Genomic DNA, 25276 nt, shown 5'->3' with positions numbered 1-25276 from the left:
TCTCTTTAAAAATTTTTTTTAATGTTTTATTTAGAGAGAGAGAGAGCGCGCGAGCACGAGCAGGAGAGGGGCAGAGAAAGGGAGAGAAAGAATCCCAAGCAGGCTTTGTGCTGCCAGTGCAGAGCCCAGTGCGAGGCTTGAACCCAGGAACCATGAATCGAGTCGTATGCTTAACCGACTAAGCCACCCAGGCATCCCGGTCCTTTTATTCTCTTGATCCTATTTGAACTAGTATCCTTGGGATGTGTGCACAGTAGTCTGTCTTGGATCTCCCTTCACATCATCCTGGGGATTCTCTTTGAACATGAACTTGGAGTGGCTGGAAGGCTCTGTCATTTGAGCTGTTGACTCTTGATTTCAGCTTAGGTCACAATCTCAAGGTTTTTGAGTTTGAGCCTCGTGTTGGGCTTCTCCTCCTCCATGACACGGCAAGATGCGAGTATAGTGGAGTCTGCTTGGGATTCTCTCTCACTGTTTCCCCTGCTCCCCCTTTCTCTGTCCCTCCTGTGCACAGATAGTCTCTCAAAATAAATAAACAAACATGAGCTTCTTTACACATAGTGCTTTCGTTTCTTTTTCTTTCTCTTTTTAATTTCTGAACTCTTAACATCAGGTTTTTGCTTACAAATCACTTACTTAGAGATTCTCTTCTTGACTTCTTCATTCTGCGGTGGGTTATGCTTATATTTGATACACAGTACTCTACTTGGTTTCTTCTTGGCATTTATCACAATATATGTGAGTAGTTTTACTTACTCATTCACCTCTTTTTGTCCTTACTCTTCATCACTTGACTAAGTTCCATAAAGTGGGGACTGTTACCATTTCATTTACCGTTGGATATTTACTACTGAGGGTATACGGTACTCAAAAAATATATGAATGTATGACTTTTAGATACAGTGAAGACTTAAATGCTGAGGGTGATATTATCTTGTTGGACTTTGTCTAGAATGGAGTTGGCACACCATGGCCCAGTGTACCACATCTTGTCAGCTGCTTGTTTTTGTAACATGGCTGATGCTCGTTTGTTTACATATGGTCTGTGGCTCCTTTCAAAATACTATGGCTGAGCTGCTTAGTTGTGAAAGAGACTGTATGGCCTGCAAAGTCTAAAATATTTGCTTTCTCACCCATTAAAGAAAAGTTTGCTGACTTCAGTCTTACACAGTTAAACATTTTACATTAGAACACTGATTTGGACCATTAGGCAAACTGTAGTTTTTGAAAACACTTTTCCCTTCTGGATTTTACTTTGGATTCCTTTTATAGTTGTATATACTGTATATGAAATGCCAGTATGTTAGTCAAGGTCCAGTCGGGGGCTTGAAGAAGCAATTTATTAAAGAGAAGTACTTATACAAATGTTAGAGGTTTAAAGAATGAATGGGACCAGGAGGACAACCAGAGATGATGAGGAAGACGACGATGAAGATGAATGACAACAACTACGATAACTGAGGAAGCAGCTCTTCCCTGAAGCCTGGGGAAACAAAGGAAGAGGGTTGTCAGAATCTAAGAGTCACTCAGAGTCACTTAGAAGTGGGCCCTGTGAAGGAAGCTCAGATTTAAAGTTAAGAGATGCTACTTGCCTATTTCTTGTATCTCTGAGAGGAGTACCATGAGATTGGTTCTTGGAAGCTGCCCTTTGGAATCAGTGCTGCTTCTGAGTGACTAACATTTCGTGGTCTCCTCCTGCCTTCTAGTCTTTTAGTGCCATGCAGGCAGTGGAGGAAGATCTTAACAGGAAGCCAGCTGGAGATGAAAAATATAGCTTGCAGAGTTCCAGCCTCATCATTACAAAGCATAGAACAGAAGGTGGATTTGAAGTAGAGAGACAACATTAGAATAACTGGCAAAGTGTCTTCTCCCTCACTCCTTCAATACATCTGTTAAAAATATCTGAAATATTTGCACTTGTAAATCTAGGTTTTTTTTTTTTTGTAAGTATTGTCTTTAATACTGGTTTAACATTATTTATTCCTAATTTTAAAAAGTATTTTTTCTACTTTATTTCAGTATCAGATATAGAAGGTGGTGATGGACTGCAGCTCAGAAAGGAACATACTCTCAAAATATTTGCTTATATCAATTCCTGGACACAGAGGTATGCATCTTTAAGTACTTTAAAGACTAACTTTGTGAGTTGTACTTTAAATTGGCATTGGTTGTCATGAAATTTACTTTTTAGGATGTTCGATTGTATACCTTTGGTCATTAAGTGACAGTTGATCGATATTTATTAAATCTTCTTCCCTTCTTAAACATGAGGCCACTGATGGTTTTATTTTTAAAACATGAGAATAAAAATCAGGTTCTTTAACTCCTCTTTCATTATTTAGAAATAGAGTGAATGAAATTCTAACAGTAATTATTTTGAGAGATAAAAGAATTTTTATGGCATAGATTGAGACCTATAACAAAATTAATCTGTTACAAAAATCAGTTCTATGGTAGTAGACACTTTGACCCTTGTGGAGGCCACTTCTTATTTGTTCCATTTGCATAATAAATAGGTGTATTAGTCCAATTTTTAAGAAATACATATATTGAGAATATAGAATCAAAATTTGTAACAGGAATTTGTAAATTCCTGTTCTCTCAACATGATGTTAGTCTGTCATGGCTAAAGATTCTTTTTTACTTGTTTGCCTGTCCCATTAGTCCTAAAATTTTTATGGGTAGAAAAAAATTTTTTTCTTATGGGTAAAGAATGTTTGAAGCTTTGTGTGCAATGATTAGTGAACATTTTAAATGCATTTAATGTAAATAAATGTCCTGAGGTTCACAGTCGAGCTGATCATAGAGTTTATCTTCAAATAGCATTTGCTCTAGGTAATAATCTGTTTTTCTTAGGTTTTTTCCTTTTTTGTCAGTAAAATTGGTACACATATTTGTTCTACAAAAGATTGAGATTGTAGTTATTTAAAACTTAAATGCCAAGCTTTGCACAGTGGCAGTATTGTAGCCAGTGAGGTTTATCTGAGGCGTGATTATGGCTGATTGAAAACTTACCTGCCATCATTACTGGTGTCTCTTTTCTGATTTACTTTTGGCTAAGTTTAGGAATGGTTGCCAACACCTCTGTTCCTTTCCTTATGGGTAGAGTAAATGATTGGATATTTCCTAATACTAATGTTAATGATTTAAAATTAACGTTAGTAGTCCAAAGGATTTGCTGAGTAATGTTGCATTTGAGTTATAATTTTGGATGTATTTGCTGTAACTACAGCGAGGTGGCAATGTGCTATGCCACTAAGTAAAGTGAAATTCAGAGAAATGATTTTCATGTTTCACCTCTAGCTATTGGTGGTGCTGGGTGGAAGTTACATTTTCCATTCTTAGTCCACTTTTATCATTGATGTATACTCTTAATCCTTAGATCAGGAATTTTTAACCTAGAGTATGTGGATGGGAATGAAATTACAAAGGAAGTATTGATGTATATAATTTTAGGCATAATTTGTAGGTTTTATAATATCAAAGGATGTTTGTCCCCAAACTACAGAGATCCTCTTAACTTTTATCTCTTCTTGTTCTAGACTATAGTGGTTAAGAGTGTGGCTGTGGAACCAGGTTGATGTGGCTTTGAGTCTTTCTTTTTTTTTTTTATAAAAAAAATTTTTTTTAATCTTTATTTTTGAGAGAGAGAGAGAGAGAGAGTGAGAGCAGGGGAAGAGCAGAGAGGGAGCACAGAATCCGAAGCAGGCTCCAGGCCCCAAGCTGTCAGCACAGAGCCTGACGCAGGGCTTGAACTCAGGAACCGTGAGATCATGACCTAAGCCGAAGTTGGATGCTCAACCTACTGAGCCACTCAGGTGCCCCTTGAGTCTTTCTTTATCACCTGTTTACTAGATAATTATGACAGATTAGTTAGCTTGTAAGTAAGTTCTTAATTCCTTACTGTGGAATGAGAATAATAATAATAAAGGTACTACTATCTTAGGTTGTAAAGAGAGTGCTAAGCCTAGTATCTGACAAAAGATCTTTTTTGTTTTGTTTTATTTATTTTGAGAGAGTGCAAGTGGGGGAGGTGTGGAGGGGGCAGAGAGAGAGGGAGAGTGTAAGAATCCCAAGCAGGCCCTGCACTGTCAGCACAGAGCTGGTTGCGGGGCTTGAACTCATGAACTTTGAGATCATGACCTGAGTCAAAATTAAGAGTTGGTTGCTTAACCAACTAAGCTACCCAGGTGCCCCTCTGATAAAAGATCTTAATAAACACCTATTTTAATTAAAATTGTTAAAATTTAGTTTAGCAAATGATACACATTGAATGTTATATAAGCTAAAGTTTGAAAAGCTGAACTAGAAAATAATTTCTAACATCTAAAATTCTATTCACATATTGGTAAGTATGAACAGGTTTTTTTTTTTAAGTTTTTTTTTAACTTTTTTTTTAACGTTTTATTTATTTTTGAGACAGAGAGAGACAGAGCATGAACGGGGGAGGGGCAGAGAGAGAGGGAGATACAGAATCGGAAGCAGGCTCCAGGCTGTGAGCCATCAGCCCAGAGCCCGACGTGGGGCTCGAACTCACGGACCGTGAGATCGTGACCTGAGCTGAAGTCGGACAGTTATTAAGACTGACTGAGCCACCCAGGCGCCCCAAGTATGAACAGTTTTTAGCTGGTAGTAAAAAATACCCAAAAGTAGAATGTTAAAGTCTTCATTGTTCATGCTAAGGAAGAGAGGATTGATAATAAATACCCAGGTGGATCACAGTATTTTGTGATAAAAAGTTTTGCCTATTCTCTTCTTGTCCCTCCCACCCACTGCAGTCTTTTTCTTTTCTTTCTCATTTTTTTCTTTTTTTTAATGTTTATTTATTTTTGAGAGAGAAAGAGAGCGCGCGTGCACGAAGGGGCAGGGAGAGAGGGTGACACAGAATCCTAAGCAGGCTCCAGGCTCCGAGCTGTCAGCACAGAGCCTGACGTGGGGCTCTAACTCATCACCTGCGAGATCATGACCTGAATGGAAGTCAGACACTTAACCGACTGAGCTACCCAGGCGCCTCACCACAGTCTTTTTCTTAGGCATGAGAAAATATTGTTGCCTACATTAAGATGATGGTTCTTGTGGGTGATAAACAGCAATTAATAAGGCACAGTTAATCTTCAAAAGAGAGTGTTAACTTGGAGACCCATGATTATGGTAGTCCATAAATGTACCTTAGCACACTATTGAACCCATGACATTTCATACAAAATGTTCCTAATAGGTTTTCTGGGAGAAAAGTACTATTAATAGCCTTCATAAGATTATCAGTGACCAAGAATCATTATTTTAATATATTGACTAGAATATAGGTAAAGGAGTATGTTCACATTAAAAATAGTGTATTGATAAGAATTTAATATTTATGAGAATTACAGCTGTATTAATATTTTGTATTTTTCTTCCTATCTTCCTATTTAAATAAACATTGTAAACTTTGAGAAAATAGAGAATCAACGTGTAAAACAAAAAGGCATGCTACCACCCAGAGTAACAACTGGTAATTTTTTTGGTATAGCCCTGGCATGAACTTGTGAACTATACAGTTTAAAATTTTACAAAATATGATTTTATTACATTTATGTTTTAGAGTCTGATTATAGTTGACTGTGTATGAAAAATCAGTCTCTCCATGTCCTCAGGTATTATCTGTCATCATTTTTAAAAAATTGTTTTAATATATTTAAAAAAATGTTTATTTTTGAGAAGAGAGAGAGAGAGCATGAGCAGGGGAGGGGCAGAGAGAAAGGAAGACATAGAATCCGAAACAGGCTCCAGGCTCCAAGCTGTCCGCACAGAGCCTGATATGGGGCTCAAACCCACGAACCATGAGATCATGATCTGAGCCGTAGTCAGGGAAATTGTATATGTTAGTTTAAAAAGTTATTATTTATTTTATTATTGCAACTGGGAATGGAATGGGAGGAAGACTAATTCAAAGTAGGCAGAGAAGATTAAGACAATAAATTGAAGAATACAAGTTAAGAAAAGAGCATATAAAGGTCTGAAAGTAATACCATGGATGATAAAAGCGTTGGCTGATAACAACGGTGCCTATTTTTTTTTTTTTTTTTTTTTTTTTTTTTTGGACTTGTTTAGAACTTACCACAAAACAGGCTTAGGTTTCTGTCTTGTAAATTCCACATTCCTTACCAGACATTCAAGGCTCTTACTGTTTCCTACAAAGTCTACTTTTAAATTTTATTTCATGTTTTCTCTCCTGAAAGAATTCTGGGTACCAGCAAGGGTGAGGTTCTATCGGTTTTTTTATTTTCAGGCTAAAAATTGTGTCTTTCATACCTGCCATTTGTGGTTGATAAATGTTTGAGGATGTTGCTTTTATTTTTTCATTGTTTTAGTAAACTTTTATGTTTTTAAGTAAATTCTGCACCCAGCATGGGGCTTCAACTTGTGATCACGAGATCAAGAGTCGCATACTCTTTTGACTGAGCCAGCCAACTGCCGCAGTAAACTTTAAGAACAGTTCTAGAAGCTGTTGCTTTTGAATAGATGAGTGTATGTTCTACACTTTTTAAGGCTCTATGTTTTCTTTTGGCATTAAGAAATTTGGCGATATTGATAAATTGAGTGGGATATGGATATTGACCATTACTTATAAAGTAGTGCTTTTCATAAAGTAGTTCATAAATAAAAAAAACCTTTTGCTGAGGTTGGATACCGTGGATTAATGGTGTTTTCGTGTGTTCCATAGCACCAGGCCAGGAAAAACATTAGATCCATTGGAATATATGTTGTTAGATGGAATTATAGAATGCAAGTTAAAAACTAATTTAGTTTTGACATGTAGATTCCTCATGAATGTTGAGTTAAAATTTTTTTCTTAATTGGAGCTATGTATTTTATGCTAGACATTTATAGATTTTATCATGTTACGTTCTTTTTTAAAAATTCTTTTCATTTTTTAAAAAAATTAATTCTGGTATGGTTAATATACAGTGTCAAATTTGTTTCAGGTATACAGTATAGTGATCCAACAATTCTGTATATTACTCAACAATTCTACATATTACTCAGTGCTCATCAAGATAAGTGTACTCTTTTTTAATTCCCTACACCTATTTCATCCATCCCTCTACCCACCTCCCCTATGAAAGTCATCAATTGGTTCTCTAGTTAAGAATCTGTTTTTTGGTTTGTCATCCCCCCCCCGCTTTGTTCGTTTGTTTTGTTTCTTAAATTACATTTATGAGTGAAATCCTATGGTATTTGTCTTTCTCTTACTCACTTAATTTCGCTTAGCATTACACTCTCTGGATCCATCCATGTCCTTGCAAATGGCAAGTTTTCATTCTTATGGCTGAGTAATAATCCATGTGTATGTATATGCCACCCTTTTATCTGTTTACCTATTTGGACACTTGTGCTGCTTCCCTAATTTGGCTGTTGTAAATAATGCTACAATAAATACACAGATGCATATATCCTTTTGAATTAGTGTTTTCATATTCTTAGGGTAAATACCCAGTAGTGCAATTACTGAATTGTGGGGTAGTTCTATTTTTAATATTTTTAGGAATCTCCATACTGTTATTTTTTTAATTTTTAATTTTTAATTTTTTAAGTTTATTTGTTTTGAGAGACAGAGACAGAGAGAGGGAGAGAGACAATTCCAAGCAGGTTCTGCACTGTCAGCATGGAGCCTGATGTGGGGCTTGAACTTACTAACCATGAAATCATGACCTGATCTGAAACCAAGAGTTGGACACTTAACTGGTGCCCACGTACTATTTTCCACAGTCGCTGTACCAGTTTGCATTCCCACCTGTAGTGCACGAGGGTTCCTTTTTCTCCACATCTTTGCCAGCAATTTTTTCTTATGGTTTTGATTTTGGCCATTCTGACAGATTTGAGGTGATAGCTCATGGTGGTATTGATTTGCATTTCCCTGATGATAAGTAATGTCATGTCTTTTCGTGTGTCTGTTGGTCATCTGTATGTCTTCTGCCCATTTTTAATTGTGTTATTGTGTGTATGTGTTGAGTTGTGTAAGATCTTTATATATTTTGGATATTAACCCTTTATCAGATACATCATTTGCAAATATCTTTTCCCATTCAGCAGGTTGCCTTTTTTAGTTTTGTTGATTGTTTTATTATCTCTGCAGGGACTTTTTATTTTGATGAAGTCCTAATAGCTTATTTTTGCTTTGGTTTCCTTCGACTCAGGAGACATACATAGAAAAATGTTGCTATGCCTGATGTCAGAGAAATTACTGCTTGTGGTCTCCTAGGAATTTTGTTTTTAAATGTTTATTTTGAGGTGGGGGGTTGGTGCATGTGTTTACACGTTGGGGAGGGGAAGAGGAAGAGAGAGAGAATCCCAAGCAGGCTCTGGGCTGTCAGCTCAGATCCTGACAAGGGGCTTGATCCCACGAAGTGTGAGACCATGCCCTTAGCCAAAATGAAGAGTCAGATGCTCAATCTACCGAGCCACCCAGGTGCCCCTTTTTGGGATATTTATGGTTTCAGGTCTCACATTTAAGTGCTTGCTCCATTTAGAGTTTATTTGTGTGTATAGTGTAAAAAAATGGTCTAGTTTCATTCTTTTGCACATAGCTGTCCAGTTTTCCCAACACCATTTGTTGGAAGAGACTGTCTTTTTCCCATTATTTTTATCCCACTACTCCTTTGTCGAAGATTGATTGACCCTCAAATCATGGGTTCATTTCTGGGCTTTCTGTTCTATTCCACTGATCTATTTGTCTGTTTTTGTGCCAGTACCATACTGTTTAGATTAGTACAGCTTTATAATACAACTTGAAGTCTAGAATTGTGATACGTCCAGATTTGTTATTCTTTTCAAGATTGCTTTGGCTTTTTGAGGTCTTTGTGGTTCCATACAAATTTGGGGATTGTCCTAGTTCTGTGAAAAATGCCATTGGTATTTTGATAGGGATTGCATTAAATGTGTAGATTGCTTTGGGTAGTATGAATATTTTAACAATATTTGTTCTTTGAACCCACGAGCATGGAATGTCTTTCCATTTCTTTGTGTTGTCTTGAATTTCTTTTCTTTTCTTTTTTAATGTTTATTTATTTTTGAGAGAGTGATAGAGAGAAAATGCAAGTGGGGGAAGAGCACAGGTAGAGAGGGAGACAGTGAATCCCAAGCAGGGTCTGCACTGTCAGAGCAGCAGTCTTGCAATTTTACTGAATTCATTTTTCAGTTCTAGTTTTTGGTGGAGTGTTTAGGGTTCTGTATGTGTAGTATCATGTCATCTGCAAATCGTGAGAATTTTACTTCGTCCTTACATTTTGGATACCTTTTATTGCTTTTTCTCGTCTGATTGCTATGGCTAGGACCTTTTACTACTATGTTGAATAAAAGTAAGAGTGGACGTGCTCATCTTAGGCGGAAAACTCTAAGTTTTTCACCATTGAGTATGTTGTTAGCTGGTAGTTTTTCATATATGGCCTTTATTATGTATGTTTTTCTAAACCTACTAGCTTGTTCTTAAATGTAACCATATTCTACTCAGGCAGCATGTAACTCTACTTGGATAAGAAAGTCTTATCAGGGTGGTAATAATAGGAGTAGGACTAGGAAAAACATAGGATAAGCTTAGATAGGGGAAGGGTATGTAAGAGATTGGTATATAAATAGAAGTAGTATGTACAGAGTTTAAAAAGTAAATGCAAAAAGGCCTGTAATAAAGTTCATTGTCCCCTATCTCTTCAGTTCCCCTTCTGCTTTCAACTCTTTCAGATGTTGGGTTTTTTTTTTATATTAAAAAAAATTTTTTTTAATGTTTTTATTTATTTTTGAGACAGAGAGAGACAGAGCATGAGCAGGGGAGGGGAAGAGAGAGAGGGAGACACAGAATCCGAAGCAGGCTCCAGGCTCTGAGCTGTTAGCACAGAGCCCAACGCGGGGCTCGAACTCCCAGACCGTGAGATCATGACCTGAGCCGAAGTCGGACGCTCAACCGACCTAGCCACCCAGGCGCCCCCAGATGTTGGTTTTGATATTAACTTCTATATTCTGAAATAGTTTTATTATATTGCTGTTGCTTCATGTATCAATTAAAAAGATTTTTTTTAATGTTTATTTATTATGAGAGAGAGAGAGCACAAGCAAGGGAGTGGCAGAGAGAGAGGGAGACACAGAATCTGAAACAGGCTCCAGGCTCTGAGCTGTCAGCACAGAGCCCGACGCAGGGCTGAAAGTCATGAGCTGTGAGATCATGACCTGAGCCGAAGTCAGACACTCAACCGTGTGAGCCACCCAGACACTCCTCAATTTTAAGTCCACCCTGTGAACTTCCTTTTTGGATACATAAAGATTACATTCTTTTACCCTTTCCCTTTCTCTCAGGGTAATTGATGGGCCAAAAAAAGTTTTGTGGCTTATTTTATATTTTACAAGAAATAAGTTCTTGTTTATCTTTTGTTTCCAAGAGTTTCCTGGCGTGTTTTAAAATTTTTCAGGTGTGAGTCACTGATTCATTCCAAATTCTTCAACTCTTCTTAATACTAAGTTTTATATTTTTATATATCATTATATGATTAGTTTTTTCCCTCCCTTTCCCCTCTCCCAAATCTCCTTTGTCCTTTATCTTCCTACTCCAATTATTGATTTTTCATTAGGGATACTAAATAGCTATCTTCTCTTCAGATCATCCTTGAAATTCCTTTTGCTTTTATATTGTTTTGGATCTCCAGTTTCCAGGATTCTACGTGGACATTGTTATTGGTTTACTTCTTTGTTTTGTTAAGATGACATCTTTTCTGAGAAAGGGTGCATGGGAGACAGGTGTTTTTTATACCCTTCAGACCTAAAAGTTTCTGTTCTACCCTTAATCTTGAAGACTTCAATACAGAATTCTGGGTTGAAAATTATATTCTTTAAAAAATTTAAAAGTATTGCTCCATTGTATTCTAGCTTCTGATATTGCTGTGAGGTTTTTTATTTTTTTATTTTTATGTTTTTTGAGAGAGCAAGTGCGAACAGGAGGAGAGGGGATGGGGAGGGGGAGAGAGAATCTCAAGAAGGTTCCATGCTTAGTGGGGAGCCCAGTGTGGGGCTCCATCCCACAACCCTGGGATTCTGACCTGAGCTGAAATCAAGAGTCAGATGCACAACCTACTACTGAACCACCCAGGTGCCCTTCTTTGAATTTTTTTTTTTTTTTTTTTTTTTTTTAAAGTAAGCTCTACTTCCATCATGGGGCTTGAACTCCTGACTCTGAGATCAGGAGTCACATCCTCTGCAGATTAAGTCAGCCAGACCTTCTCCACCCCCATATAGCTTTGGAGAAGCATTAGCTATTTTTATTCCTGAGCTCCTTCTTGTCACTCTTTCCACTCTCCCTGAAAGCTTTTAGGATCTTTATCCCTGCTTGGTTTTAGAAATTTCATGATGAGGGGCACCTGGGTGGCTCAGTTGGTTAAGCATCCAACTCTGGGTTTCTGCCCAGGTTACAGTCTCACAGTTTGTGGAATCAAGCCCTGCATTGGGATTCTCTCTTTGTCTCTCTGTCTCTCTGTCTCTGTCTCTCTCTCTCTCTCTCTCTGTGTGTGTGTGTGTGTGTGTGTGTACCTCCCTCCCTCTCAAAATAAACTGAAAAAAAGATTCATGATGGTAGGTGTTTTGGTGGGTTTTTCGGTTCTGAAATATTTTGTAATTTCATCATTTCCAAACCTTCAGATTTTGTATTATGTCGTCTTGGAAGTATTATTAGTCAGATATTATGTCTTCTTGGTTGATGGTATACTTTCCTTTTTCTCCCCATTATTTTTCTTTGTCTCTACCACTTTTTGGAGATTTTTTTACTTTTACCTTGTGGAACTTTTGTTGAATTTTACAAATTGGCAAATTTTAATTTTATTTCTTATTTATTTTTAATGTTTATTTTTGAGAGAGAGAGAGAGAGAGAAAGCGAGCATGAGTGGGAGAGGGACAGAGAGAGAGAGGGAGACATAGAATCTGAAGCAGGCTCCAGGTTCTGAGCTGTCAACGCAGAGCCTGATGTGGGGCTCGAACTCACACGCCGTGAGATCATGACCTGAGCTGAAGTCGAATGCCCAACTTACTGAGCCACTCAGGCACCCCATCTTATTTATTTATTTTTAAAGTTTTATTTATTTATTTAAGTAATCTGTGCATTACATGTGGGACTCCAATTCACGACCCCAAGATCAAGAGTTGCATGCTCTTCTGACTGTCAAATTGCTATAATTCTAATGGGGTTTTAAAGTGTGATTGATGTGTATGCAAAAGGTATATAATGTATATTTGTACACATTGAAGGTCTCTTTTGTAGTTTGAATGCATTTTTTAATAGTATTCTGTTCTTGTTTCAGTAATCCACTCTTTGTTTCTGAGGACATACATTATTAAAACCTTTTTTCTTTCTGCATTTTATCTACATTCTTTGAATTTCTTTTTACCATTTGTTTTGACCTACCTTTAGTGATGCAGCTTTCCTTGCTTGTCTTATTGGTTATCTTTACATGGTTAAGAGATGAGCATTCAAAGATGGATTAGAAGTTCTTTGTTGGGGCCATCTCAGATGTTGGCCCACGCTGTAGATTGGAAAATGGTGAGCAAGCTTCATTACCAGGGATAAGTAGGCTTTTCTCTTAGGTCATTCATATTCTCTAAGAGAAATGTCTTCAAGTCTTTGGCCTTGAGATATTTTAGTCTGGTTGTTGGGTGGGGCATGTTAGTTGGAGAGATTTCCCAGTCGTAGTATCACATAGTTCTCTTCCTTTCAGTGTCTTTTATCATCCCTGTCTTCAGCATCAGTTTTTCCTGAACTTAATCTTGTTCGTTTTATGTACAGGAGGAAACTTCTTGTTTCCCTGGATCAAGTAGGAATAGTATCCTGGCTACCTAGGAATCTGCAGGTTTTAACCGTACCTTTCATTTAGTCCTATTTTCTGCCCAATACTTCATCTCTGCCTTTAGAGGTATCTGATGGTCTTTGTTCTTGAGCCTTTTCAGTGTTCTGTGGTGTGGATATTTTTGTTGAGAAATCCTTCTATAGCCTCTTCCAAGTTTATTTCTCCTGCTCTCAGTTACTATTACTCCCTTTGCTGTCGTCCAAAATTTGTTGCCATTTGTTAACTGTTCTTCCATTATCTCTTACCGTATGGAGTTAATTCTTTTTTCTTTAAGTATATTTGTAGTGAGGTTTAGAACAGAGAAGAAATAAACTTAAGTGTAAAATCAAGCTGGGCTTAACTGAAAGTGATGTTTTATTTAAAAAACACACATTCTCTTCCCCCCGCCCCCCGCATTGTGGGTAGGGAAATATAGAGAAATGCTCTGTTGAGAATTAAAATGCCTAGACTTTTCAGAATTGAGTGTCATACAATAAAATGTATAAGTTATGTAATAATTAAAGATAAATGTGTGTATGTGTTTATTGTCACTTCGATCCTTAGTTCTTGAATTTGTATATTTTGGGTCTGTAAGAACCTAGATGCAGTTTGCTCCTTGCTCATACATAAGTTTTGTCTTTTTAAGATTAGTTTCCTGGTCAGTTAGATGCCCATTTCCTGCCAATGAATTTTATTTTTTATTTTTTTAATTTTGTTTATTTGAGAGAGAGAGCGAGTGAGTGTATGCACGTGTATGAGCAGGGGAGAGAGGTGGAGGGGAGGAAGGGAGAAAGAGAGAATCTTAAACAGGCTCAGGGGGGAGCCTGACGTGGGGCTTGATCCCCCGACCCTGGAATCAAGAACTGAGCCGAAATTAAGAGTTGGACGCTCAACTGACTGAGCTACCCAGATGTTCATGAATTTACTTTTTTAAAGTTTTTATTTAATTAATTTCTACACCCAACATGAGGCTTGAACTCACAACACTGAGAACAAGAGTTGCACGCTCTTTCAACTGAGCGAAACAGGCACCCCCTTGGCATTGAATTTTTAAAGTAAATTTGACTGTTTCTTTGGCTTTCCTAATCTAAATCTGACCTCAAGGTCTTTTTTGGGAAGGAACTAAGATTCTTTTCTTGCTAAAGAAAGATATTCCAGTGTATAATCCTTCACTTTGAACTTGATTTTTCCTGAACCTGAAGAAAAGCTATTTGTCAGAAAAATACCAACAGTAATATGTTGATTTTTTTTCCGGAGGAAATTGTAATAATATAGAATTTTAAAGGTGGAGGAGTTCTTAGAGATAAAATCTCTTTCATTTTGCTAACTGAGAAGACAGGCCTGATGTATTATTTATCTATTTCTGTGTAACAAATTACTCAAAAAGTAGTATCTTAAAACAATAAACATTTATTATCTTTAGAGTTTTTATGGGAGTGGAATTTGGGAGTGTTTTTGCTGGTTCTTTGTGGCTTGGATTTCTTATGAGGTACTGTTGAGGTTTTGGCCAGGTTATGGTCATCTCAGGCCTCATGTGGGGCTGGAGGGTCTGCTTCCAAGTTGGCTCACTTACTTGGTTGGCAAGCTGGTGCTTATTAGTAGTATGAGCTCTTTTTTTTTTCTTTTTTTTTCTCATCTGGACCACTCCAAGGGCTCCTGGACTATTAAAAAAAATTTTTTTTAACATTTATTTATTTTTTGAGAGACAGAGAGCAGGAGCAGGGGAGGGGCAGAAAGAGAGGGAGATACAGAATCCGAAATAGGCTCTAGACTCTGAGCCATCAGCACAGAGCCCGATGTGGGGCATGAACTCACGAACCATGAGATCATGACCTGAGTCGAAGTCGATGCTTAACCGACTGAGTCACCCAGATGCCCCCTGGACTATTTTACAACATATAATTGGCTTTTCTCAGAGCAAGTGATTCAAAAGAGAGCAAGGCTGAGTGGCACTGTCACTTATGACCTAGTTTCAGATGTCACACAGTCATTTTTGCCACATTCCACATAGATGTTAGTTATTAAGTATGTTCCACATTCAAGGGAGAAAAGTGGGCTTCACTGTTTAAAGGGAAGAATATTAAAGAGTTTATGGCTATACTTCAAATTTGCCACACTTGGAGAAATGAGATGATGTCTACATGGTCATAAAGGGAGTTGGTGCTCTATTTGGACTACAGTATAGATGATTTAAATTGATAATATAACTAGGTAAGTAATGGTTTTTCAGTTGTCATCCATCATTGGAAAGAATTATTCTTATAATCTGGTACTTGATGATCATTTATTTATTGATTTACCAGACTCTTTGATTATCCACAGTGTGCCAGGCGTTAATGCTAACTGAACATGTCTTAACTAGATTTGTGTGTAATAAGTTACTCTTACTGTATTTATTTATGTATACACACACACACACACACACACACACCCACACGCTGAAGAGTGTGAGTGTATATTATTCCTAAATGCTTTTCATTAGCCAAAGAGGGTAGGAATGCCCTTCCCAAGTTAGCCTTCAAGCAAATTAGTAATGTTAAAATACATTTTTTTTTTACTACTTGGCTGCAAATCCCTTTATGTAAAATAAAACAGCTTTACTAATAAGGTTTTTATTTTAGCCAGTTTCCTAATACTTACTAAACATATATGAAGTACTCAGTGCTTAGAGAAGCAAAGATAGATGCCACAATTCTTGTTTTTAAATGGTTCTTTATGTGGAAAAGCAGATAAATATCTAGATAACACTGAAGACTATAGCTGTCAACCTAATTTGGTGACTTTTTACTAACCGAAGTACCAGTTTTTGGTGTGATGCTATCTTTATAAATGACTGTAGTGCTACCCTGTCAGGAAAAAGGAGACCAAAACTTAAAAAAAAAAAAAAAAAGAGGTACTTTAGGATTTGCCGATTTGTGATTTTTATATTACTTGAAATATACAATTGTCTCTCTAGAAAGCATTAATTTATTGAAAAATTTTCTTTCTCTTATAGGCAATGTCTATGCTGCTTCAAGGAATATAAGCATTTGGAGATTTTTAACCAAGTAGTGTGTGCACTTATTAACTTAGTGATTGCCCAAGTTCAAGTACTCCGGGACCAGCTTTGTAAACATTGTACTACTATTAACATAGATTCCACGTGGCAAGATGAGAGTAATCAAGTGGAAGAACCACTGAGTATAGAAAGAGAGTGTAATGAAGGAAGTACAGAAAGACAAAAATCAATAGAAAAAAAATCAAACTCTACAAGAATTTGTAATCTGACTGAGGAGGAATCTTCAAAGAGTTGTGATCCTTTTAGTTTATGGAGTACAGATGAGAAGGAAAAACTCTTACTATGTGTGGCAAAAATTTTTCAAATTCAGTTTCCTTTATATACCGCGTACAAGCATAATACTCATCCTACTATAGAGGTATGTGAAAATAGGTATTGTGAATTTTAAGTAATACTAAGTTATAGTTATGTTGTCAATTTTTCCTGAATAAAGACAGAGTTATTATTGATGGAAAAATTTATAAAAATAACTACTGTTAGGAAAAAGTATTCCAGTTTTCTCTAAACCATTTTAGTAGCAACTTGGGTTGAACATTTGCTCAACATAGTCCCATTAAGGAAAGATTCACAGATTGAACTCATAAGAATTAAACTGTCAGTGATATAAAACATTTTGCTGATGTACACTTATGCTGTAGTGTGATACTTTCAGAAAGTAATAATTGAGGAAAAAGAAGCAGGTGGAATTTTGAATTTTATTCTTAGAAACATTGGTAACAGTATTTGGAATGTCTCACATTAAGAAAACAAAGTATCCTTAACTACAAAGTTTTTTTTTTTAATGTTTATTTATTTTTGAGAGAGAGAGAGAGAGAGGGAGACAAGAGTGAGTGGGTGAGGGTCAGAGAGAGGGAGAGAATCTGAAGCAGGCTCCAGGCTGTGAGCTGTCAGCACAGAGCCCGACGCGGGGCTCGAATCCACGAACTTTGAGATCATGACCTGAGCTGAAGTTGGACACTTAACTGACTGAGTCGCTGAGGTGCCCCTTTAACTACCTGTTCTAAATGATAGTACTTTCTTTTATAATAAGTCAAGATGCTTGATATACTGCATTAGTGATACTTTTATAAGCCTTTCAAAGAGTTTAGAAACCCACCTTAGGTTTATTTAGATGATAGCATTACTTTATACACATGGTGGGAATTGAGACAGTTAATATGATAATGTGTTATGTAAGTGGCATAAAAAAACAGATCTGTTATTTCTCATGCTTGTCTGAGTTGGCTGGGCAATTCTATTGGTTTTATGTGGCCTCACTTAGGCAGTTGTATATTTACTTTGAGAGATGGAAGAGTTTAAAGGTCCAACATGGTTTCACTCACATGTCTGACAGTTGGTGCTGGATGTTGTCTAGGGCTCCTTGGGTTTTCTCCACATGGCCTCTCATTCTCCACTAGAGTTGATTGGCTTCTTTACGTGGTGATCTTAGAATTTCTCCAGGAAGACAAATGTGTAAGCTTGTATATAAGGCCTCTTAAGGTCCAGCCTCTGAAACAGTATAAATTCTACCACATTCTGTTGAAGCACTTAATGAGGGCAGTTCAGATTCAGGGGGGTATGAAGTAGACTCCATCTCTGGATAAAATACCTCATTTTAAACTTTAACAGATGTACCACATGCTTTTTAAAAAAGTCTGCCTATTTTCTCTGGCTTATTCTGTAATTTTCATATTGACTTCTCTAAACTTCTTTCTTCATCTGGAAAAAAGTAGTTCCTTACTGAAAATGTTTTCACATTGAATTGAGACTATTTAAAAACAGCCTAGGAGTTGCGTATTTCCCCTATTGGAATTTTCCATAAAAATGTTTTAAAACATTGTGCTCTACTTTCTAGAATTCTTTGTTATCTTTCCATATAGAAACCTTTTAATGAATCATTTAGTAAATATCCTAAAAAATGTCAGCTCAGCATCCTTTTTATTTAAAAAAATTTAATAAATTTTTATTTTAAATTAATTTAATTATGCTTATTACAATATAATTAATTTAACTTTAATCTTTAAATTAAATAAATTTTAATAAATTTAACTTAGTAGTTAAATTTAATTTTTGATTAAATAATTTAATAAAATTAAATTTCTCCAGTTAAAAATTTTTAACAGAACTCAAGTAATACTAAATCAGCTATTTTCTTCCTCAAATCAGTTTGCTCACCAGTTTATCATTTTTTAATGTTATTGGGAAAAAAAATCTCCAAATATAAGCATAGTCCCACTCCCCTACTTTCCCGTTTGAAATAAAGTGCCTCATTATTACTGTTATTGAGGATCAGTCATTCCATGTGACTCTTTGGTTGAAAGCAATAATTTCATGAGGTCTTTGAGGTAAAATTCTAATTAAAAAAAAAACAAACACCTTAGATATAATACAATGTAATACAGTGCTACACAGAATTGTCATCTCCTTATACAGAATTTGTGTGCTTCTGTAATATTCTGTTCATAATATAGCTGTTTCCCAGGTTTCTGATATGTTAGTAATGTTTTATTACAAATTCTTGAAAAACGTATGGTTTCTGTCCTAGTGGCCATGTGGTTCTATGTGGTAGCAGTCATATTTAACTTTGATTTTAATTTGATCTTGATTTTGACTTTCCTAAGAAGCACAAATTGGCCAGGACTTTTCAGAAGATGATTCAGTACTCATGTGTTAATATTTAGATAGCTATGACTTTAGAAAACTGTCAACAACCTGATTTTATATAAAGGGAATTGGCTTACACGGATTAAAAGTTTTGGTCAGGTTTGCAACGTATATTGCTGAGAATTGTAGAATTCAGGTCTTATTCTGGGGTGCCTGGGTGGCTCAGTCAAGTTAAGCATCCGAGTCTTGATTTCGGCTAAGGTCGTCATCATCACACGGTTGTGAGATTGAGCCTTGTGTTCGGCTGTGTGTTGAGCATGGAGACTACTTAAAATTCTCTCTCTTTGTTCTTCTCATCCACTCATGCTGTCTCTCTCTAAGATAAAATTAAAAAGACCAAAAAACAAAGAATTCAGGTCTTACCCCGCTACACTGCTTCTCACATCACTTCAGACTAATCTCTGCAGCTATTGCTATCTTGCCAGTAGTGAATAAAGGAGAAACTTGGAGCCCCTCCTTCTCCCCATCCCTTCCTGTCTATATCCTGCTTTTCTTCCTATCAAAGTCAATAATATTTTAAAAGATGTAGTAATTAGAAATAGGTATATTTAATTGAGGTTAAACTTTTTGGGGATGGGGACAAGGAGCTGTTGCATTCTTTTCTTAATTCTGAATCATTATGTGTAATTCTGTGAGGTGTTGCCCTAGTATTCTAAGTTTTTTTCCTAAGTAAAGTGAAATGAGTATAAAAATTAGAGAAAAGAGAAACACTGCCCTTGTTAAATATGTGAGATATGATTAGATAGACTTAAATATATACACTATGTTCCAGATTTCTGAATCTGGTTGGGTTTTCTCTTGCCACTTTCCACTGACTTTTTAATTTATGCTTTATTAAATTAAGTATTTTAAATTCACCCTTTTAATGTATGCAATTTAATAAGTTGTAGTGTATTCCTACAGTTGTGCAACCATCACTAACTAAATCCCATACTGATTTATGACTTTTTTTTGTTTATATTTATAGCATTCAGACGCTTGGATTTGTCTCTAATTTTGATAAACAGATGTACCTTATTCAAACTATTAAAAAAAATAAACATTGACCATCTATTCTAGGAACTGCACTATTTATTGTGTATACAAAGATGAATAATCTACAGTACTCACATTCAAGGAACAATCCTAAACAACTCAAATAGCTTGTTTGTCTTCTACTCATTATCTTCCTTGTCACCAATCTGTGTGGATGGCTTACTTCTGTAGAAGCGAATAGAAGCTCTGCTTGTTCATTTGCAAGCAATTATAAGCCAATGGAGACTTTCTTGGATTGCATTTTATCACTATCCTCTCCTGAGCTTCTTTACTTTAAAGCTCTACTGCCCAATATGGTAGTGAACAGACAAATCTGGCTATTTAAGTTAACTAAAATTAAAATAAATTGAATTTATTCTTCAGTCACACTAACCATATTTCTTTTTACTTTCCTTCCTTCCTTCCTTCCTTCCTTCCTTCCTTCCTTCCTTCCTTCCTTCCTTCCTTCCCATATTTTAAAAGCTCAGTAGTCACATGGGGCTCGTGGCTAGTGTATTGGACAGTGTAGACAATATTTCCATCATAGCAGAGTGTTCTGTTTTGCAGAACTGTTTGAGAGTATGGCTTTGTTTGATTAGGTCTAGTCATTGGTGGTAAACTGTATGCTCTCCAGAATTGGTAGTCTTAATTTTCCATAACAGCAGATTATTTGATACGCTGATGACTTCTTTTTAAACAAAAATTCTATTCCTAATTCACTGGCCTTCAGTTTTTCGTGGTTTGGTCATGGAGCAGCATTTGTTTGTTTGTTTTTAATTTAATTTTTATTTTTCTTAATGTTTATTTTGAGAGAGTGCATTTGTGGTAGGGAGGGATAGAGTGAGAGAGACTCCCAAGCAGGCTTCCCACTGTTGGCTCAGAGCCTGACTTGTGGCTCAGTCCCATGAACTGTGAGATCATGATCTAAGCCGAAGTCAAGTGTCAGATGGTTACCTGACCGAGCCACCTAGGCTCCCCCTTGTTTAATTAGATGTGGAATTACTTTCTTTTTTTTCTTTAAAAAAAATTTTTTTTAACGTTTATTTATTTTTGAGACAGAGAGAGACAGAGCATGAATGGGGGAGGGTCAGAGAGAGGGAGACACAGAATCTGAAACAGGCTCCAGGCTCTGAGCTGTCAGCACAGAGCCTGACGCGGGGCTCGAACTCACGGACCGCGAGATATGACCTGAGCCGAAGTCGGCCGCTCAACCGACTGAGCCACCCAAGTGCCCCAAGGAATTACTTTCTGATTACTCATTTATTTCTCTTTATTTTCTCTTTTAAAGTAATAGGTCCCTCTCTGTAGTTCTAGAAATAGAGTGCCTTTATCTTATGTATAAATGAGAGATTTTCTAAAAAGACAAAAACTAATAGGTTTCTTAAGGCCTTTTTAGGGATCAATTTAAAATTGGAACTTTTTTTTTTAAGTTTATTTATTTTGAGAGAGAAAGTGTGAGTTGGGGAGGGGCAGAGAGAGAGGTAGAGAGAGGAATACCAAGCAGGCTGTGCACTGTCATTGCAGATCTCAATGCAGGGCTTGAACCCATGGACCATGAGATCGTGACCTCAGCTGAAGTCGGACACTTAACCGACTAAGCCACCCAGGGGCTCCTAAAATTAGAACTTTGAAACAAAACTGATGTTGATTTGGATTTCAGGGAGGCTTCTTAGTATTGTTCATAATGTTGTTACCTATAGATCTATGTTAACTCTTTATATACTACTAAAGATGAGATTTTAAAGACACCTTAGAATAATGTCTTCATGTATTAAGAGTAGAAACAAGAAAGGATAAAATAGTTCTTTTGAGGAGTGAAAATAGAAGTAAGTCCAAGAGCTGACATTTTGCACATCAGAATAGAATTCTGTTAGGACATTTTCTAGCTGTGTTCATGTTAGGCACTAGAAATCTTGACTCCAGTCTAATATTCCAGCATGGTTGATTTGGCCCATGAATCTTTAATACCACAGGTGTCTTACATTCTGGACTTGTTGAAGACAGAAGGTTTGTTGAGAATAATTTAAAGCTTTACCTGTGGCCTTGCTAGTAGAAGCTCAGGAATAAATTTAAGTTTAGTATACTCGCTTTGACAGGTGTTTTGACCTGTCTTAGGACAGTTTTTGATTAGTTGGAAATGTTCTGAGAGTTTTATGTGATGCTCTCAATCAGTTGTTTTCGAACTTCATTTCAGCAATGGAATTTACATAAAGCAAGCAGGTAACAGCAATGAATGAAAGGTTTCTTTGGTAGTGTTTTTCAGATGAAAGTATTAAACTTTCTGATAGAAAGATTTTCATTGTGACTAAAAAATACAGAATATACAAAATATAGACTTAAAAGAGCCTTGAACTCTCCTTTCTCTATCATCTCAGAAAAACCATTGTTAGGAAATTAATTCAGATTATTTCCAGACATATAAAAAGTAAAGAAAATCAGATCAAGTTCGTAAATCCTAAGTTTTAAAAACGTAATACAAGGCAGTATCTTTCGATGCCTGTACATGTGGACCCACCTTAGCTTTTTTTTTTAAATTTTTTTAATGTTTATTTATTTTTGAGACAGAGACAGAGTATGAATGGTGGAGGGTCAGAGAGAGAGGGAGACACAGGATCCGAAGCAGGCTCCAGGTTCTGAGCTGTCAGCACAGAGCCTTACGCGGGGCTCGAACTCACAGACCGTGAGATCATGACCTGAGCTGAAGTTGGAAGCCCAACTGACTGAGCCACCCAGGCGCCCCCCACCTTAGCTTTTTAAAGGAATAACTTACCATAAAAATCAATTGCTTAAAATATATAATTTAAACATGTTTTAGTAAGTTTACAGAATTGTGTTACCATTACCTCATTGCATTTTTACAACAGTTCCATTGTCCCAAAAAGATGCCTCATGGCATTTCACCTTATTTTTGAAAGCTGTATAAGACCCTAGATGGTTATATCACATTTTAGCCATCCAGTTGATGGATACTTAAGTTGTTTCTAAGTTTGAGATATTATAAATAATTTCAGGTAAACATCATTAAACATTTTCTAGCACTGCTTTCATTAGTTGTTAGGATAAATAACCAGAAGATGAATTGCTGGGTCAAAGAGAATGTGCATTTTAAATGTTGGTAGATATTGCCAAATTACCCTCCAACAAGGTCATACCTGTTCATATTCTCGCCAACAGTGAATGAATATGCTATCAAGTAGTTTAAATCATATGTATACAAAGCACATTGTGGAATTTTTAGGTAAAAATTAAGTGGTTTTAAAATGTTATAATCTATTTTTGTGACAATTATCCCAATTCTTTATGGAGACATTTTTTATTGAAAATGCAATATATAGTATATAGTGTAGACAGATTTCTTTGCAGAAGAGTTAAAATACATATTAGAACTGAACCGTATAAGCTTCAGTTAGGAATATCATTATTCATGATGAGAAACAATTGCAAAAACCTGTTTCATGTTGTGTAAACTCAATCTATAGAATATTGTCTTTTTTTGAGTATATTTGATGCAGAAATTGTATTTTTTTCTTCAGAGATTATTATCTTGTAGGGTGACCTAATTGTGTTTACTTTGTTTTTGTTTTTTTAAATCAGGATATATCAACCCAAGAAAGCAACATATTAGGGGCATTCTGTGATATGAATGTAAGTGTTTATGTTTTTCTTATTCTCAGGTTTATGGAAAATTCAGTTTTTTATTCATATAGGTCTTTGAGTTTATTTTTATATTTGGTCAGTATCTTTTCCATTTTGGTAATAAAATGAAAATTATTCCTGATGAGTTTAAATTTTTTTTTCCCCCTCAGGATGTAGAAGTACCATTGCATTTGCTTCGTTATGTATGTTTGTTTTGTGGGAAAAATGGCCTTTCTCTCATGAAGGATTGCTTTGAATATGGAACTCCTGAAACTTTGCCATTTCTTATAGCACATGCATTTATTACAGTTGTATCTAATGTAAGTATTGTTTGGAATTGGTTTTAATCTTGGGAATTAATGGCTTTAATAACATGAGTTTTATGTCCAGAAAAACAGGTTTTGAGTGGCTTGCATTACAAGAATTTTTTTCCTGGGTTATATTTTGAAAAAAATTGGGTACAGAAGCCTTTATAAAAGGTCTTATAATAAAAATGGAATTTGTATAAAGTAACTAATTTAAGTTAAATAAGTAAATTTAGACCTTTACTACTTCTGTGAACAGAAGTCTTATGTTAATTTTACTTTCCTTGCCTGTGATTTTGTACTGGGAAATTTTTGGCATTTTAGACTTTTAGTTACAAGATTGTTTGCTTAGGGTGCTACTACAGTGTGCCTGACTTAGAAGACTTAATAACATTTTTCTGCATTTGTAAAGAAGATAATTATTCTGTGTTGTAAATGTCAGTTACTGTGAAGCACAGTAAGTGTGGAAGCAGAGATACTTTGTTTTATTGAACTTTCTTTTTTTTGAGCTTCCCAGATACTGAGTTTTACAAAGGGATGGTTTGTGGCAACCTGTGTTGAGCAAATCTGTTGATGCCTTTTTTCCAATAAGTGGTTCACTTTATGTCATTCTTGTAATTCTTACAACATTTTAAACTTTTTCATTATTTTTATATTTGTAATGGTGATCAACGATTACAAATCACTAACCATCATAGGATGGTTAGTATTTTTTAACAACAAAGAATTTTAATTAAGGTTTATACATTTTTTTTAGGTATATTTTTTCACATTTAATAGACTACAATATAGTATATACACAAGTTTTATATGTACTGGAAAACTAAAAAATTAGTTTGACTTGCTTTATTGTGACATTAGCTTTATTGTGGTGGTCTAGAACTGAACCTGCAGTATCTCCAATGTGTGCCTATAATGAAATTCAATATTGTTTCATAGGCATATTCACCGTTTGGTTATTTTATGAGAAGTACTTTTTCACGTCGTTTACTTGTTTTAAAAAATCACATTGTCTGCTTTTCCTTACAGATGTGTGAAGATTCCTTATGTTTCATATGCAAATCCTTTGTCTGACATACATATATTGCTAGTATCTTCTTCCAGTCTATGGTTTGCTTTTCATTCCCCTGTGTCTGTTAAGAGCTATTATTCCTCAATCTTAATGGTTTGTAATTTATCAAAGCTTTTTTGTTAGGGTTGTGTTTTCATTTGTGGTTGAAAAAGTCTTCTCACCCTAAGGTCATGAAGTTATTTTCTGATATTCTGGAAGTTGTATTGTTTTGTTTTCACATTTTGATTACAGCTCGATTGGAGTTGATTTTTGTGTATGGTGTGGGTGGTCAAGATTAATTTTCTTATAGACAAACACTGGTTCTAGCAATTCAACAAAGACCGTCCTTTATTCTTTGTTTCCCAGTATAATTTTTGTTATAAATTAGGTGTGTTATGGGTCTGGGATCTCTAGCATATTACATTAGTCTCTTTGCTTAATCACATCATCTTAATTTCTGGAGCTTTATAATAAGTCTTGCTATCTAGTAAAGCAAATTCTACTTTCCTGTCATTCTTCTTCTACGTTTTTGTTTTTGTTTTTGTTTTTTTTTTAGGTGTAATTGACATATAGCATTATATTAGTTTGAGGTGTAGAATGTAATAATATTTGTATATATTGCAAAATGTTTGCTACAATAAGTAACATCCAACACCATTCATGGTTAACAAATTTTTTTTTCTTGTCCTGAGAACTTTTAAGAACTATTCTTACTTTCAAGTATGCAATA

The 25276-nt window shown here is 35.8% G+C and overlaps 1 protein-coding gene and 1 pseudogene across 5 annotated transcripts in view; both read left to right on the top strand.

Annotated features, from left to right (window-relative positions):
• USP34 (ubiquitin specific peptidase 34) overlaps positions 1–25276 on the top strand; it is a 248246-nt gene that overhangs the window by 40153 nt on the left and 182817 nt on the right. For all 5 annotated transcript variants that reach the window (XR_008289340.1, XM_053200642.1, XM_027072388.2 and 2 more), the window contains exons 2-5: positions 2020–2107; positions 15835–16255; positions 23149–23199; positions 23361–23510. Coding sequence is in view for 4 of the 5 variants with exons in the window: in XM_053200642.1 (XP_053056617.1) it covers positions 2020–2107; positions 15835–16255; positions 23149–23199; positions 23361–23510 (710 nt within the window). In the remaining variant the exon portion in view is untranslated. The remainder of the gene's footprint in view (positions 1–2019; positions 2108–15834; positions 16256–23148; positions 23200–23360; positions 23511–25276) is intronic.
• Positions 2943–3071, top strand: LOC113603315 (uncharacterized; annotated as a pseudogene).

Source organism: Acinonyx jubatus, chromosome A3 (genome assembly GCF_027475565.1).
Source record: "Acinonyx jubatus isolate Ajub_Pintada_27869175 chromosome A3, VMU_Ajub_asm_v1.0, whole genome shotgun sequence".
Classification (NCBI taxonomy): domain Eukaryota; kingdom Metazoa; phylum Chordata; class Mammalia; order Carnivora; family Felidae; genus Acinonyx; species Acinonyx jubatus.
Note: the sequence above shows the minus strand (reverse complement) of the source record. Positions and strands in the feature narration are given on the sequence as shown.